Source organism: Apteryx mantelli, chromosome 7, assembly GCF_036417845.1.
Source record: "Apteryx mantelli isolate bAptMan1 chromosome 7, bAptMan1.hap1, whole genome shotgun sequence".
Lineage (NCBI taxonomy): Eukaryota > Metazoa > Chordata > Aves > Apterygiformes > Apterygidae > Apteryx > Apteryx mantelli.
This window is the reverse complement of record NC_089984.1, coordinates 21,236,086-21,249,316: the sequence shown is the minus strand read 5'-3', so window position 1 is coordinate 21,249,316 and position 13,231 is coordinate 21,236,086. Positions and strand designations below refer to the sequence as shown.

The 13,231-nt window shown below is 35.4% G+C and overlaps 1 protein-coding gene across 10 annotated transcripts in view; it reads right to left on the bottom strand.

The window, feature by feature from the left end:
* Positions 1-13,231, bottom strand: part of PPP3CB (protein phosphatase 3 catalytic subunit beta) — a 54,465-nt gene that overhangs the window by 31,242 nt on the left and 9,992 nt on the right. For all 10 annotated transcript variants that reach the window (XR_010884724.1, XR_010884725.1, XR_010884726.1 and 7 more), the window contains exons 2-5: positions 9,290-9,490; positions 7,173-7,297; positions 3,971-4,082; positions 2,887-3,032 (exon numbers count right to left, since the gene is read on the bottom strand). Coding sequence is in view for 6 of the 10 variants with exons in the window: in XM_067299931.1 (XP_067156032.1) it covers positions 2,887-3,032; positions 3,971-4,082; positions 7,173-7,297; positions 9,290-9,490 (584 nt within the window). In the remaining 4 variants the exon portion in view is untranslated. The remainder of the gene's footprint in view (positions 1-2,886; positions 3,033-3,970; positions 4,083-7,172; positions 7,298-9,289; positions 9,491-13,231) is intronic.

Genomic DNA, 13,231 nt, shown 5'->3' with positions numbered 1-13,231 from the left:
AAGCACTTATTCAAAATTACACTACAAGTGTACGTTTCTATAATGCTCACAGATTCAGTTTTATCTTTCAGCTTTTGAAAATCCAGAATGGGTAACAAAACCTTCTAACGATAGAGCAGCACTGCTGTTTGTACACAGTAAATAAGAGATGAGTAGTAACAGGTAAGACTCCCAGTTACAGTGATGAATCTCCTGTATTTGATCAGTCACACCTAATTAAACAATTCCCAAGAAAATAACTGAAGCGGGAATATATGCTTGTCAGTTCAGTTTCAAAAATTGTATTTCATGCCCTGTTCAAGTTTACCAAATGTTGGTATCAGCTACTGGACAGCATGCATGTTACACCCTCACTAGAAAATCTGAAACCTGATTCCAAAATTATGTGTAGAGAGTTTGTAAAATGCTTTTGATCCTTTCAGATGAGGAGCTTTTAAAATATTTCTACATACATATTGTGAAAATAAATGCAGCTATTTTAATTTTTAACTTCCACAACTAGCCAATAGGAACACAACATTTTTTTCATTTTTTAAGATTTAGAACTCTTAATTTGTATATTAAATCTTCTACAGTAGGCCCATGAAAAAGCTAGTAATTAATTCTAATAATTTTCCACTATTCACTTTAAACTAAGTTCATCACGAATATAAAATTAGCAAAGCTAATCTTACAGTGATCATAAAACTTATGCTTAATCAATTCTATGCCAAAGGCAACAAGTAGACTTCCTGCTAGAGAATATTTTTGTAGAGCCTCAACCTTTTATTTCATTCTCATCATTCATAGCCTCAGTTTCTCGCATCACAACTTACTTTAGGAAGTATAACAATGTGACTTCGAATTAACGACAGAATCATTACAAAGGACAGAACCTTGCAGACTGGAATCTAAACACACATGCTGCAGAAGATTACCCCTGTACACATTGTTAAAAACAATGAAGACCAACCTCTTTTGTGAACAAAAATTTACAATGCAAAAGAATAGCTCCTTTTCACTATATTTTTCTGGTATTACCAGTATTTTGAAAATAGTATTTCCTTCATTAGACTGTAAAAGAAATTGCAATACAGGGGAAAAAACAGTCATCTTATTCAACAGAATTAATTACACCAAGAGCACTTTACTAGAGATCTTGCTCTGATTATCTAAAAGCAGCAGAATACTCATGAAAGTTCTGTAACTAACCTCACTACTGCATGTAAAGCAATGATCTACTGTTACTCCATTGAAATACTTACTGTTGCATCTTTAACAAAGGTACCTAAATACACACAATTTTCTTCTTTCCCTAAGTGTAGAGAAATTAGCACATGGGTGACTACTGACTCACAGATGACAAATGACCCACTACTGATGCGATCACCTTCCATGAGGAAGAAATACTGGCATATTTTGGCAAAAGCTCTCAACCACACAAGTGGTAAAGATTTTAAAGCAGTTGGATCTTTACAGAAGGGGCTGCACTACTTAAGCTGTGTAAGACCCATCTGTTCAAGAAGCCTTGCATAAGGAAATTTTTTGTCTCTTCAGAAGTTGTTTCCTCAGTAGAACCAATTTGACATTATCAGTTTCTTCTAAAATTTCAGAAACGACAAAAGATATGACTAAGGGCAAACCCGGAAGCTTTGAAAACCACAAGAAAAATCACTCGTGCAGCTGGCTCAACACCAGACAGCATTCTTCCCTCCCACCCCTTCCCTCCTACAGAGGCACAACATTACTGGTGATGACCAAGGGAAGACGGAGATTCCACACAACCGAACGGCGGCTGTATTTCCAGATCTCATGAAACTGATGATTTTTTATATTCCATACTGAACAATCCAAATTTTGAAAATAAGTTCCAAGAATAAAGCCTCACTCCTGTCGTGCTCCACAAAGCTTCCCAAAACTTAAGTAATCAGTACTACTTTCTTGAAGAGCCAAGTATTGTAGTCAAGATGTCAGCTAAGTTAACTAAAATAAGTCAAAAAGGAGTGCACAAAAAAAGCAATTAAGCTTGAAGATTTTCACCTGATACAATCTTCACCTGACCAGCATCCCCTGCTTGTTAAAACCAATTTATTAAAGACAGTTAGATACACGATGTCATCACAATCTCCTTCCCTTTAAACTGCATGCTATTGGAATACTTAGTTTCCATTGTTCCATTTCTAAAACTTGTTTTCATCCATCTTACCGACGTAGTCACTCAGCACATTTACTACAGTGAGAAGCATTCCACAGCTGTTAATCAAATGCCTACCACATTTCCCATTTTAAATAACAATCTGATTTTCTATTAAGTGCTGCAACTTCGCAGCCTTTTTCAAAAAGAAAAAATTCCTTCCACATGATCAAGAGAGTAATAAACCCATTTAAGGGAAGTGCACTGCCACGTAAAAATGTGACACAAACTAAGCCACAGTCTACTACTTATTTTATAGGACTTACAGGATTACAGGATAAGAATAACTGAAATATGATGTTTGATATATCAATTGATTTTAAGACTAGAGTTAACTTTTATGAGCTCAGTCCTGACAGCCATGAGAGTTCTAGTTTTTATCTAATAAGAAATACTAAGCACTATACAGACCGAATATGAAGTTCTTTACACGTACTGTGTGTCTTAGGAAACTTGGTGGACTTTGGGATTTTTTTGTGTGTGTTTTGTAACAGTTCCAACTGTCTCAATGAAATCTCCTAATGAAAAATGCACTAGACAGTCTAAGTATTATTATAATTAAAAACTCTTAGCCTAAGTTTCAGTTCCTGAATTACACTTCCAAAAGAGACAAGATGAGAAAACAGTATACTGACAGTTTCACAAACATGACTTTGTATAGCATCATGTAAATCTTCATATTCCACTTATTTTCAAATACATAAAATACTCACTCTCCTAATGTCATCTAGTGTGTTTATTTCTGGTGAAAGTCCACCATGAACACAAAGAAACTGTTGATTTAAAAGGGCAGCAAGAGGGAGGCAATCAAAAGCTTCCATACAAGCATCATAGACTCTTTCTGAGTATTTTATTTTACCTGGAAAAAAAAATATATAAAACATTAAGAACACCACATTAGATGAAAAAAGTAATATAACAGATCTTAAATTTAAGAGACAATCTCATAAACTGAATGTTTTTAAAAAAATCTATCTCTACAAATTTAAGTGAAAATATCCAAACAGCACAATAAGAAGTGCAATTCCAACACACATTCTCTTCCAAAACTATAAACTTTTTTCATTTCTTCTTCTGTTGTCTCAAATATGAAGAAACTATTTTTGTTTTTTAAAAAATCAGAGAACTATTTTGTGTTTTACAATTATACAGCATACCTTAGTAAATAAAACATTACTGAGACGTTGTGGTGTTCTCATGAGAATGAAAAGTCAAGAACTGCCCATAGATTCTACTATATCACTTTTACCTACATCAAAGTGGGTTTTACCAGGACAACTGATCCATTGATCAATGGATCTATACTTACAAATCTCCAAATGGAGGAGCAGCTTACATCAGCAAAAGAGTGATCTTATACTAGTATAGTTAAAATCACTTCCCCAAATTGAAAAATTACAGCAGCAGTAGGGTTGTCTTGCTAGCCTCACAATGCTGTCAGCAAGTTACTTCACACTCCTGATTACAGCCAAGACAGCAAAAAATTTAAAGTGCAGACCTAGCCCTTGTCTGCGCTTTATTTAAAATAACCTTCCCCTCTCCAAGATTTTAAAAATAGCATTGACACATCAAATCTTACTCCAAAACATACCTTTATTGACACCAGTCTTCCACGCACTTACACACCAACACCACACCTAACAACTGCAAACAATTCTACTGACGTCTGTGGGCTCAAAACATTTGCAAGACCTTAATTACAATTAGAGACAACCATCTCTCCAGCAAAACAAGATAGCTGAACAAAAAACAATGGGTTGGAAGTAAGCTAATTTCACATTCTTGGACAGTACTTACATTCTTGCTTAAAGGTAAAATATTCTGTTAGATGTCTGCATTCATGGTTGCCTCTCAAAAGAAATAACGTGTTTGGGTAGAGAATTTTCAGGACCCATAAGTACAGCACACACTGTTAAAAAACAAATATATCCAATAAAGTAAACAAGTTAACAAGAACTTTAAAAATTGTTATTACTGAAAAACATTGAATAGGAATGCTAACAACTTCAAATGCAAGTACAGCTTAAAATGTGCCATTTAAAAATATATTATAAAACTACTTCCCTGATTCAATATACTTATTTTGGACCCAAATTATGCAAATTATTTATTACTTTCCATAAGAACAGCTGAACAGAACGCTGGAAAAATATTTACATTTACTGAATACTCAACGGTAAAACAAACTCAACAGATTTGTACTATAGAACATCTTCATCTAGACAGATCATGTATGTGTGTACGTAAAATCAGATTTCATAATATGATTCTAAAGACTGGCATAAGAAGGAAGGCAGACATTTATTCATAGAGTTTGAAGCACAAAATTATTTACATTAAAGACAGCTACATCATTTGGAGACTGTTTTTGAACTAAAAATGGACAGAGTAAACCTTTCTTCTCCCGGAACAGGGACAGCTAGTTGTTTATTCAGTGTTCAGACATCAAATTTAAAGAACTAAAGTTTCTATGTATCATTATTATCACAGCCCTAGTAGTTAAGGGAGATGGGGGCAGAACTACAGAAGACACAAGATTTTTTCAAGTTCTGGGATGTTACCACCCAGCATCCTTGAATGCCCCAAATGTCTCACTTAAACTTTGAACCTGATTCTTATGCACATTTTTGACTGAGCCCAGAAAAAAACAAAACCCCAGAAGTTTTGCACTACATTGAAGTTACTTTCAATTTATTTTTGTTTTTTTTTAAACAATACAAGAACCCTGAAGTTCTCATTCTCCAACATTGCTTTTATTTTGCATAGAATAGTAAGCACATGAAGGAAGAAAGAAAACAAAGGAACATAAAAAAAACCCAATAAACATATGGAGAAATACATCAAAGACTTCTATTGTAAAGTTTAGCTGAATTAATTATTGAATTCTTATCTTCTTAGTAAAAATATGCAAAATACTAATCTTCATTTTTCTACAGATACCCTGTTTTTCGATGTTTCTGTAAATTTGAAATATCCTGATATATTGCAAAGTCCACAGACACTTCAAAATTGTTTCCTAGCAGAGAGCATAATCGGTTTGTGACAAAACAACTGTTTATCATCTGATGAATACATGAATAAATTTGGTGAATTCTACAAATTTGAACCTATTTAGTTAAGTCAATTTTTACAAAAAAAAAAGTGTCGAAACAGTGCCCTCCTTTAAGTAAATGGATACTATACGTAAGTTGCTGAGATTTACACATTCTTAAGCATGACACCTATTAAGTACAAAAAGAAAATGGTTTTGTACCTTTCCTGTACTGGCACTTTTTTTTTATTAATCAAAGACAGACTAGTGTCAGAGTTCTCTATATCACATTACTTCAGTGCAGAAATGAAGAACTTACACACCCTTATACGAAGAACTCCATCTTGACCCAAGTAGTTTGTTATACACAATCATGGCAATATGCAATGATCCTTCTTGGTAGAAGTGATGGCACCTGACTGTTATATTGGAAATGGGTTACTACCCATTGATACAACATATCAATGCTGTTTTCAACAAAATTGAAGAGCTTTCAGGACAAACTGGTGAAGAATTTATTAGTGAATAAACAAACTTCCTCTTTGTACATTTGTAGAAAATTTCATCTTCACTTTTCTATGACACGTAAAAGTTTTACTGACTGTGTTACATTTCCAATCAGTAAGAAAGATTTAAAAGTGACCATAGGAAAACTCCTGAAAGTTAAGTTGAACTTCCTAAAAGTTACTGACGGCCAAGCAAAAACTGAAGGAGGATTTTTTGTAAGTAAAAGTGGAAAGCAGAGGGGTGATGTTAATATACTTTTTTTTTTCTTTTTCAAGAGGACTACATAGTTTAGCCCATCATATACTTGCAGGAATTTGATAATCTGCCATTCAGATAATATGCCATGCACTTTACTGATGTTTCTATAGGCACTCAGAGCAAAAGAGAGCAGATCATTGCAATGCAGAAAGAGAAGCCTTTTTAAGAACTTTGGAGTGATTTTGAAGAGTATGGATAGCGTATCTTTAAGTATTTCACGACTATATTTAGCATCCCAAGCATTATAGTTAAAAATTAAATTAAAATCATGTGAGAAAAAAATGAGATGGAAGATTGAATGAATAAATAGGGAATGTTTGTTGTAATTGTTTTCCATAATTCCTTTGAAGCAATCATTCCTGCTGTATCTTCAGTTTGACTACTAAACCTATAATCCCAAAATGCATTGTTCATGCTCTTAACAGTATACACACACACACATGTGATATTAGAACAGCACAATTCTGATACTGAAATAAAGTATCATATGCCATGCCTTCTAATATGCTATTTCAAATGGTAAGCCTGGTATCTATGAAGAGATCTCAAGCTGAAGCATTTCCCAAGCTGGCTCCAAAAGAATAGATAACTTAGAAATCATAGCCCTGAAACCAACTGATATGAATATGTGAATCTCTCTCAAATGTAACATAATAAACATATTAAAAATTTTAAAAAGTATTTGAATTCAAAATACCTGAAAAACTAATGGCAGAAACACAGGTCATCCTTAGGGAATATCTGTAATCGCCCTCAGAATTTTAGTAAAGAAAAATACTAATAATTATTAAAAATACTTTATTACTTAAGTAGAAGGAGTCTAATTTATACAGATTAGCATTTATCAAAAAGAGGCTTTGGGAAAGACCTCCAAACATTACTCATCTGTTCTCCAAAAACCTAAAAAAGGAACCCTACTGAATATTATAAGAGAAGCAAGACTATACAGAATAATGCTACTGAACCAAACTTTTTCAAAAACAACTAACGAAGGGGAAAAACAAGCAAGTCTCATGGTTCCAACAGGACAAGCTGAATGGCTGGTCAATATCCTCCTGTAAACAGGCCTTTAAAATAAGAGAAAGCACAGCAAGGAAGAATATATTCGCGTGTTAAAGCAAACCTAAGATTTCATTTGAAAAAAGTCTCTGAAAGTGTGCTTACAAAAAATTTAGGACAAAGCAGATTAATATATTCAGTTACCTCTATACTAAAATAACCTCTGTCTACATAGTCACCGAGGAAGAGGTATCTTGTGTTAGCAGGTGATCCTCCCACTTCAAACAGCTTCATTAGATCAAAGAACTGGCCATGAATATCACCACACACTGCAAGCAAAAAATTTGTTCAAATTAATTAAAAAAAAATCTCTAACAAAAAAGTTACTAAATTTATAGTTAAGTAAACAGCCACAAGATATTTCTAATAAAGAAAAAAAGGCAAGTATAAGCCAGGAATAGAATAAGTTTTTGGAGCTTTCCCCTCTGTCATTAAGATGCTGTTCTCTCTACCTATGACAACACTGCTAACAATCATATTTATGTCTAGCAGATTGTGGAAGATTTTTCGAGAGCTGCCAATGGACTGAGCATTCATGTCTTGAAGATCATCAGGAGTTGTTTACTGTCCTCCCCAACCCCTTAGGTATCTTTGCAAATTTTCCTTGGTATGTATACTTGGAAAGGGATTACAATGCTGTTCTGCAACAATTTGCTGCATCCATATGGGACTGAAAAAAAGCAGGGAGTAGGTCTTTGTTCCTGAGTCAGACTAACATACTTTCAATATCATCATATCTTCTCTTTGCTCACTTATTTTTCTCCTTCAAACAACCACGTTCACTATTTCAACAGTATATTTTTCTTGTGTTTATAGAATATGAGACAGGACAAGATCAGTGGTCAGCAACCTGAGGCAGAAGTGCCAAAGACAGCGGATGGGAAGACTTCGAAGAGCATGCAGCAAAGCCAGGCATTCTCACAATTTAAGAAAAGCATATGGAAGAGACAACTGCTCCCAACTCCTCAATCCCATAGGAGTTCCCAGCCCAGCTGGAGTCAGGAGCTGCCTTCTTGCTTCTGCATGAGGTACTGCTGATAACAATCACCAGAAATTTGAGAGGCTGTGCCTTCTTCCATTGATGCAAAATGTCACTAATCATCTGACCAACAGCATCTTCTGCTTGTCAGTGTTTACCAGCAAATCTTGGGGGAAAAAATCTTTCTAATTTTTGAAAGAAATGTAGGATATGGCACACCACACTTTAAAGGTTGTCATTCCCTTGGAGCAGGCTATTTAGTCATCATGACCTATAAAATATTAGAATTTGTCCTCTTGTATATCACTTTTCTTCAGATCTCTGCTCAAACATTGCAGGAACTTTCCTTCTTTTTCCACTTCCAATTAACCATTAACTCAGGGTAACTCTTTGAATAAATCAGAATATAAAAATTCTAAATACATAGACAACACTGTTGTTTCGAGCCTGCTGGACCTCCAAAAAACTCTGAGTTCAGACAGTCACTTAATGGTGATTTTCTTAAAGAAAAATCAATAATAATCATGTACAATTTAAATGCTTTCATTTACACAATGTTAAAAAATTAAAGCAAGTTGATGCCCTAAAATAAACTTATGAGATACTAATTTTATATGGGTCCATTCTGAAGAAGAAAAACATATTCATATTAAAGACAATCTGACAATCTGTCAGTTTTATATCAAAATGAACCTGGTCCTATTGCATTAAACATGCAAAAACAAAACAAAACAAAAAAACCCCACAACTTATGTTACTTGCCAGTACTACTACCCTCACAAGAACACTGTTTAACATGCAACCGTTAGTCTCACCTGCACAGGAACTATAAAGGGTATTTCTCACTCAGAACTCCAGCTTAAAGTTATTTGCTTCAAACAACAGCAACTAGCTTCTCTTCACATATTTAGACTTCAGAATTATTAAATCTTCCCTTCTGAGCTCATTTTTCTATTCCAGGTAGCTATCTTTATTCCCACTTACAATATGACAAGAATTCGAAATCCGTAATTCATCTGCAGTTAACTACTTTCCCTTTTGTCATTATAATACCAATCCTACTAATTTTTTCCAAACAGGTTTAAACAGGTGCCTTTGTTATGTACAATACTGTGCAGTATATTTTTCAGACCAGTTGAGCAGTGTTAAAGAAATGCAATTTTGAGGGGAAATTCGGTCAGTTTATACAGAAATTTTATTTTAACAATTTAAGACAAACTTTACAACTGAAAAATCTGCTTTTTTTAATTTAGCTGTCAGTGAAACTAACTAGAAATATTACCTGTAATTGGAGCTTCAACTTCTATCATAGTTTTCTCCCTCCGTAATATTGCAGCACCCTCATTGATGATTCTAAGTGCAATTTCTTCATCCACTCGACCTTCCTTTATTAAGTGGTTCTTCAAAATGTCAACCCTGGGTTTTCCATCTGTGTCAAATACTTCTTCAGATGTCAAGCGATGTGTTGGTGGAAAAGGGACAGCTGAAATTTAAAGAGAAACACATAAATCACAACCATGTTATTTTAAAATTACACTCCATCTAGATGGAGAACTGATCCATCATGGAATAAGTGCTATCCAAAGTAGCATAAAGACTACCAAATTTGTCTTTCAATCCACAAGCTTGATGACATCAATAGTAACTGGATGGAATTGTGCCAAACAAGGAATTCTACCTTGTCCTATATGTATTGAACAAACTAATATCTGTAATATGCAAATTTGTAGAAACAATAAAACAGAGTTAGAAGGCGCAATAATATATATAACATTTGGAAGAGTCAAAACTGCTTTCGCACAGAGATGTCACATCTCTCAAATATACAGGGGTTCTCTGAAGGACTCAACAAGCATGGGGACACAGGATTTAATGCCTTTTGCAAGTCTGAGTGGATATTTGAAAAAGTTCATCGTCAAAGGCTCTTAAAACAAAACAAGCAGGGAAAGGATAAACAACTCGTCAAAGGACAAGAAATAAAAAGGAGGCAACAGCCAGCATCTGAAGAGGAAGAAGGTCACCTGGGTAGCCCCACAAAAGATCTGTGCTATTCAACACATTCATAAACTATACTGAAAAGGAGATAAGGTGTGGAGCGATACAGTTTGCTGATGACAGTAAGTATTCTGCACAATGAAGAATGAGACAGACTATGAAGAGCTACAGAAGAACTCCATACTACTGAATGGCTCAGCAAAAAAAGACACATTAAATATTGATAAATGTAAATTAATGCAGACAAGGAACCTTACATATAAAAAAATCACAGATTACAAACTTACTATTCAGAAGTAAGGTCTTTCATACAGTTCTAGGAAAACAGACAATACTCATAAGTCAAAAAAACCCTGAAAACTGAATGTTAAGAATTATTAGCAAAAGAATAGAAAACAAAAGAAGATTAGAAGAATTATGCTGCTGCATAAGTGCACTGCAGTTTTGGTTCCCAAATCTTATAAAGGGGAAAGAACAGTTAAAAAAATATTCAGAGAAGAATAACAAAGAAAATTAAAAAGTTAGAATGGTTTCTGCTACAAGAAATACTAAATAGACTAGGATTCTCCAGCCTAAAAACACGATAACTAAAGGGGTATTATAACAGAGGTCTATGACAGCATTAATGGGGAAGGTGAAAGGAGAGCAACTGTTCACTCTCTCTTCTGATAAAATAGGCATCATCAAATAAAACTAACAAGTACAAGGTCATAAGCTTTTGCTTTGCAACTATTAACTCCTACTACTGGGGAGAAAAAGAGGATCTCTTTATAGAGGAGGCCTCAAAAAGCAGGGCTGAACCCACTGTTTAATGATCCTACTTTGTGCAATATGTCCCCCCCACCCACCCACCCACACAAAAAACCCTTGAAGCACAGAAAGGCGGCAGGATGGATTCTGCCGGTTTGAAGTCCTGTCAAACCACAGATTAAGCAGGAGAACAAATCCATATCACCAGAAAACCTTGCAACTTTGGGGAGTCTCCAACATCGCCATTCTGGGCAGAGGTTCCTTCATTAAGCTTGTTCACCTTATTTTCCTGTTGCACTGTCTCCAAAAGTTAAGCTACGCGCAAAGGCTGTCGCCGCCTGGGAGCTGACGGGCAGTATCAGAAGCCGGCCCTGGCCCAGGGTCGGGAGCAGCCCAGGGCTCCCGCCTCCCGCAGCGGGGGAGCAGGCGAGAGGTCTGCGGCTGGGGAGCACCTCTCTTACACAGACCTCACTTGCTGCCCTTAACAGCCGAGTGAGTACTTGCTTCTTAGCCGAGATCATTTTGACAGAAGTGCGTTAGGGAATGATGTACACATACAGTTATGCTGAAAGACGTGTGAGGGCAGTAACCTTCGGCAAAATGGGACTGCTAACCTCCCACCCAGGCTCAGCAGCTGCCGAGACAGCACATCTGACTGCAGCCTACATGAAGGCAAACAGTGGCAACTCCGTTGCTGCACAGATGAAATACACACACAGCATATGGAAGAAGAGGATGCAGCAAATTCCCACATAGCATTGCATCAAAATATCATCACGCTCATACATGATTACAGGAAATAAAACTTATCTGAAAAAAATATATACAAACTGGTATCAAAAAAATGAAATAAAAGAGTAGAAGAATCAAAACCATTCAATTTCTCTCCATTTAAATATTAAATATATTAAAATATTACTAAAAATGTCAGAAAAAGAAAAACAACACTGGGGAGAAACATATCTACTTAAAGATAAGAACAGCTAGCAGTATGAATACACCTGTAGCTAGATTATTCACACTGTACTTTCTTACTCTCCAAAGTTAAACTTTACATTCCAAAATTAATGCTTAAACACTAAAATATTTGCACTGACTTCATTTAACTTGGCTTCTGGATTAGTAGCAACACATTGCCACCCTTCTGTCTTATACAAGAATAAAAATACACCAATGAAGCAACTGATGCATAAATCACATACAAATATTGACTGAATAAAATTCCATTTGAATACAAAGACGTTCTTTAGAATATAAACTGCAGAATTGTCTTATAAATGCTCCGAAATAGAAAGAAGCTGAAAAACTTGCCTTGACATTAAACAGTTGTGAAACAAATATGACATTTTGGTTTGGGGCATAAAATATTTTACTAACATAGAAAAGAAATGGCATGCCTTTCCTTCCAGTCTTCTGTAGTAATCAGTCAGGTTTCATTTGGAAGTGCTAAAATCCCATGTAGTCCAACTGTTAATAAACTCAGTGTACTTAAGAAATCAAAACCAACCACTTTCATTCCATGCAAAACAATTGTTTAAAAACATAAATCTGACTCTGAAAAGACAAAGCCATTGTTTCAACACGACAATTTATCTATTGAATTTTTAGAAGAATTTAATTATGACCACACAAGCCTTAATTCTAGTAGTCACTTGACTTGACTTTCCAGCCTTCATATTCTCTTAACAGTATTTTCTGCATTATTTGGAAATTCACATTAATCTGTACATAATTTATTTTTAGACAATTTCTTTCTTTTTCCTTTCTTAACACAGTATTTCTACCACAAGGAACAAACCCACTCCACATAACAAACTGCAAATTAATTCAACATTAGACACTAGACATTAGACATTAGGCACTAGATAAGTGCCTTTGTTTCTTTTCTCGACATGTTTTGATAGGAATGGATTTGATGACTGGATTCTGCATTAGTGCCGGGTTACTAACCTGAGCCTATTACTGTTTAACAGCACCGAGAATTAGAGTGATGCTTTCAATAGTTCTGAAAGCACCTGAGAGAGGAACGCTGCCAACTTCCAACATACAGATGGGGAAACCGAGAAATAAAAAACTTGAGAAGTGAACTTACAAAAGTCACAAGACACACCAGTTACAAAGTCTGACAGAAAAGCTATCCTTGCCATTTCAAGTCAGTACCAAAGGCAGCAGGCCCGAGTACCCAAATGTACACATTGTGAGGGTACATGTACGAATGCACACAGCTCACAAAGTGAGTTGATAGCTGAGAAAGTCAGCAGGAAAAAATAGGGAAGTCAGGCCTGTTTGCAGACGTCAGATTGTCCGGGACCTGAGAATCTGAAGTGCCCTGTGAAGCAGGATGAGGATCTTCCTGTTGCATAAAATTCTTCTTCTGCTGATTTTCTCTGGATTAATCACAAGCACCACTGATCTGTCAAGCCCTATTTGTTTCATTAGGCCAAAGAACCTGAAGGGAAAGTTGCCTGTGTGGGCACAC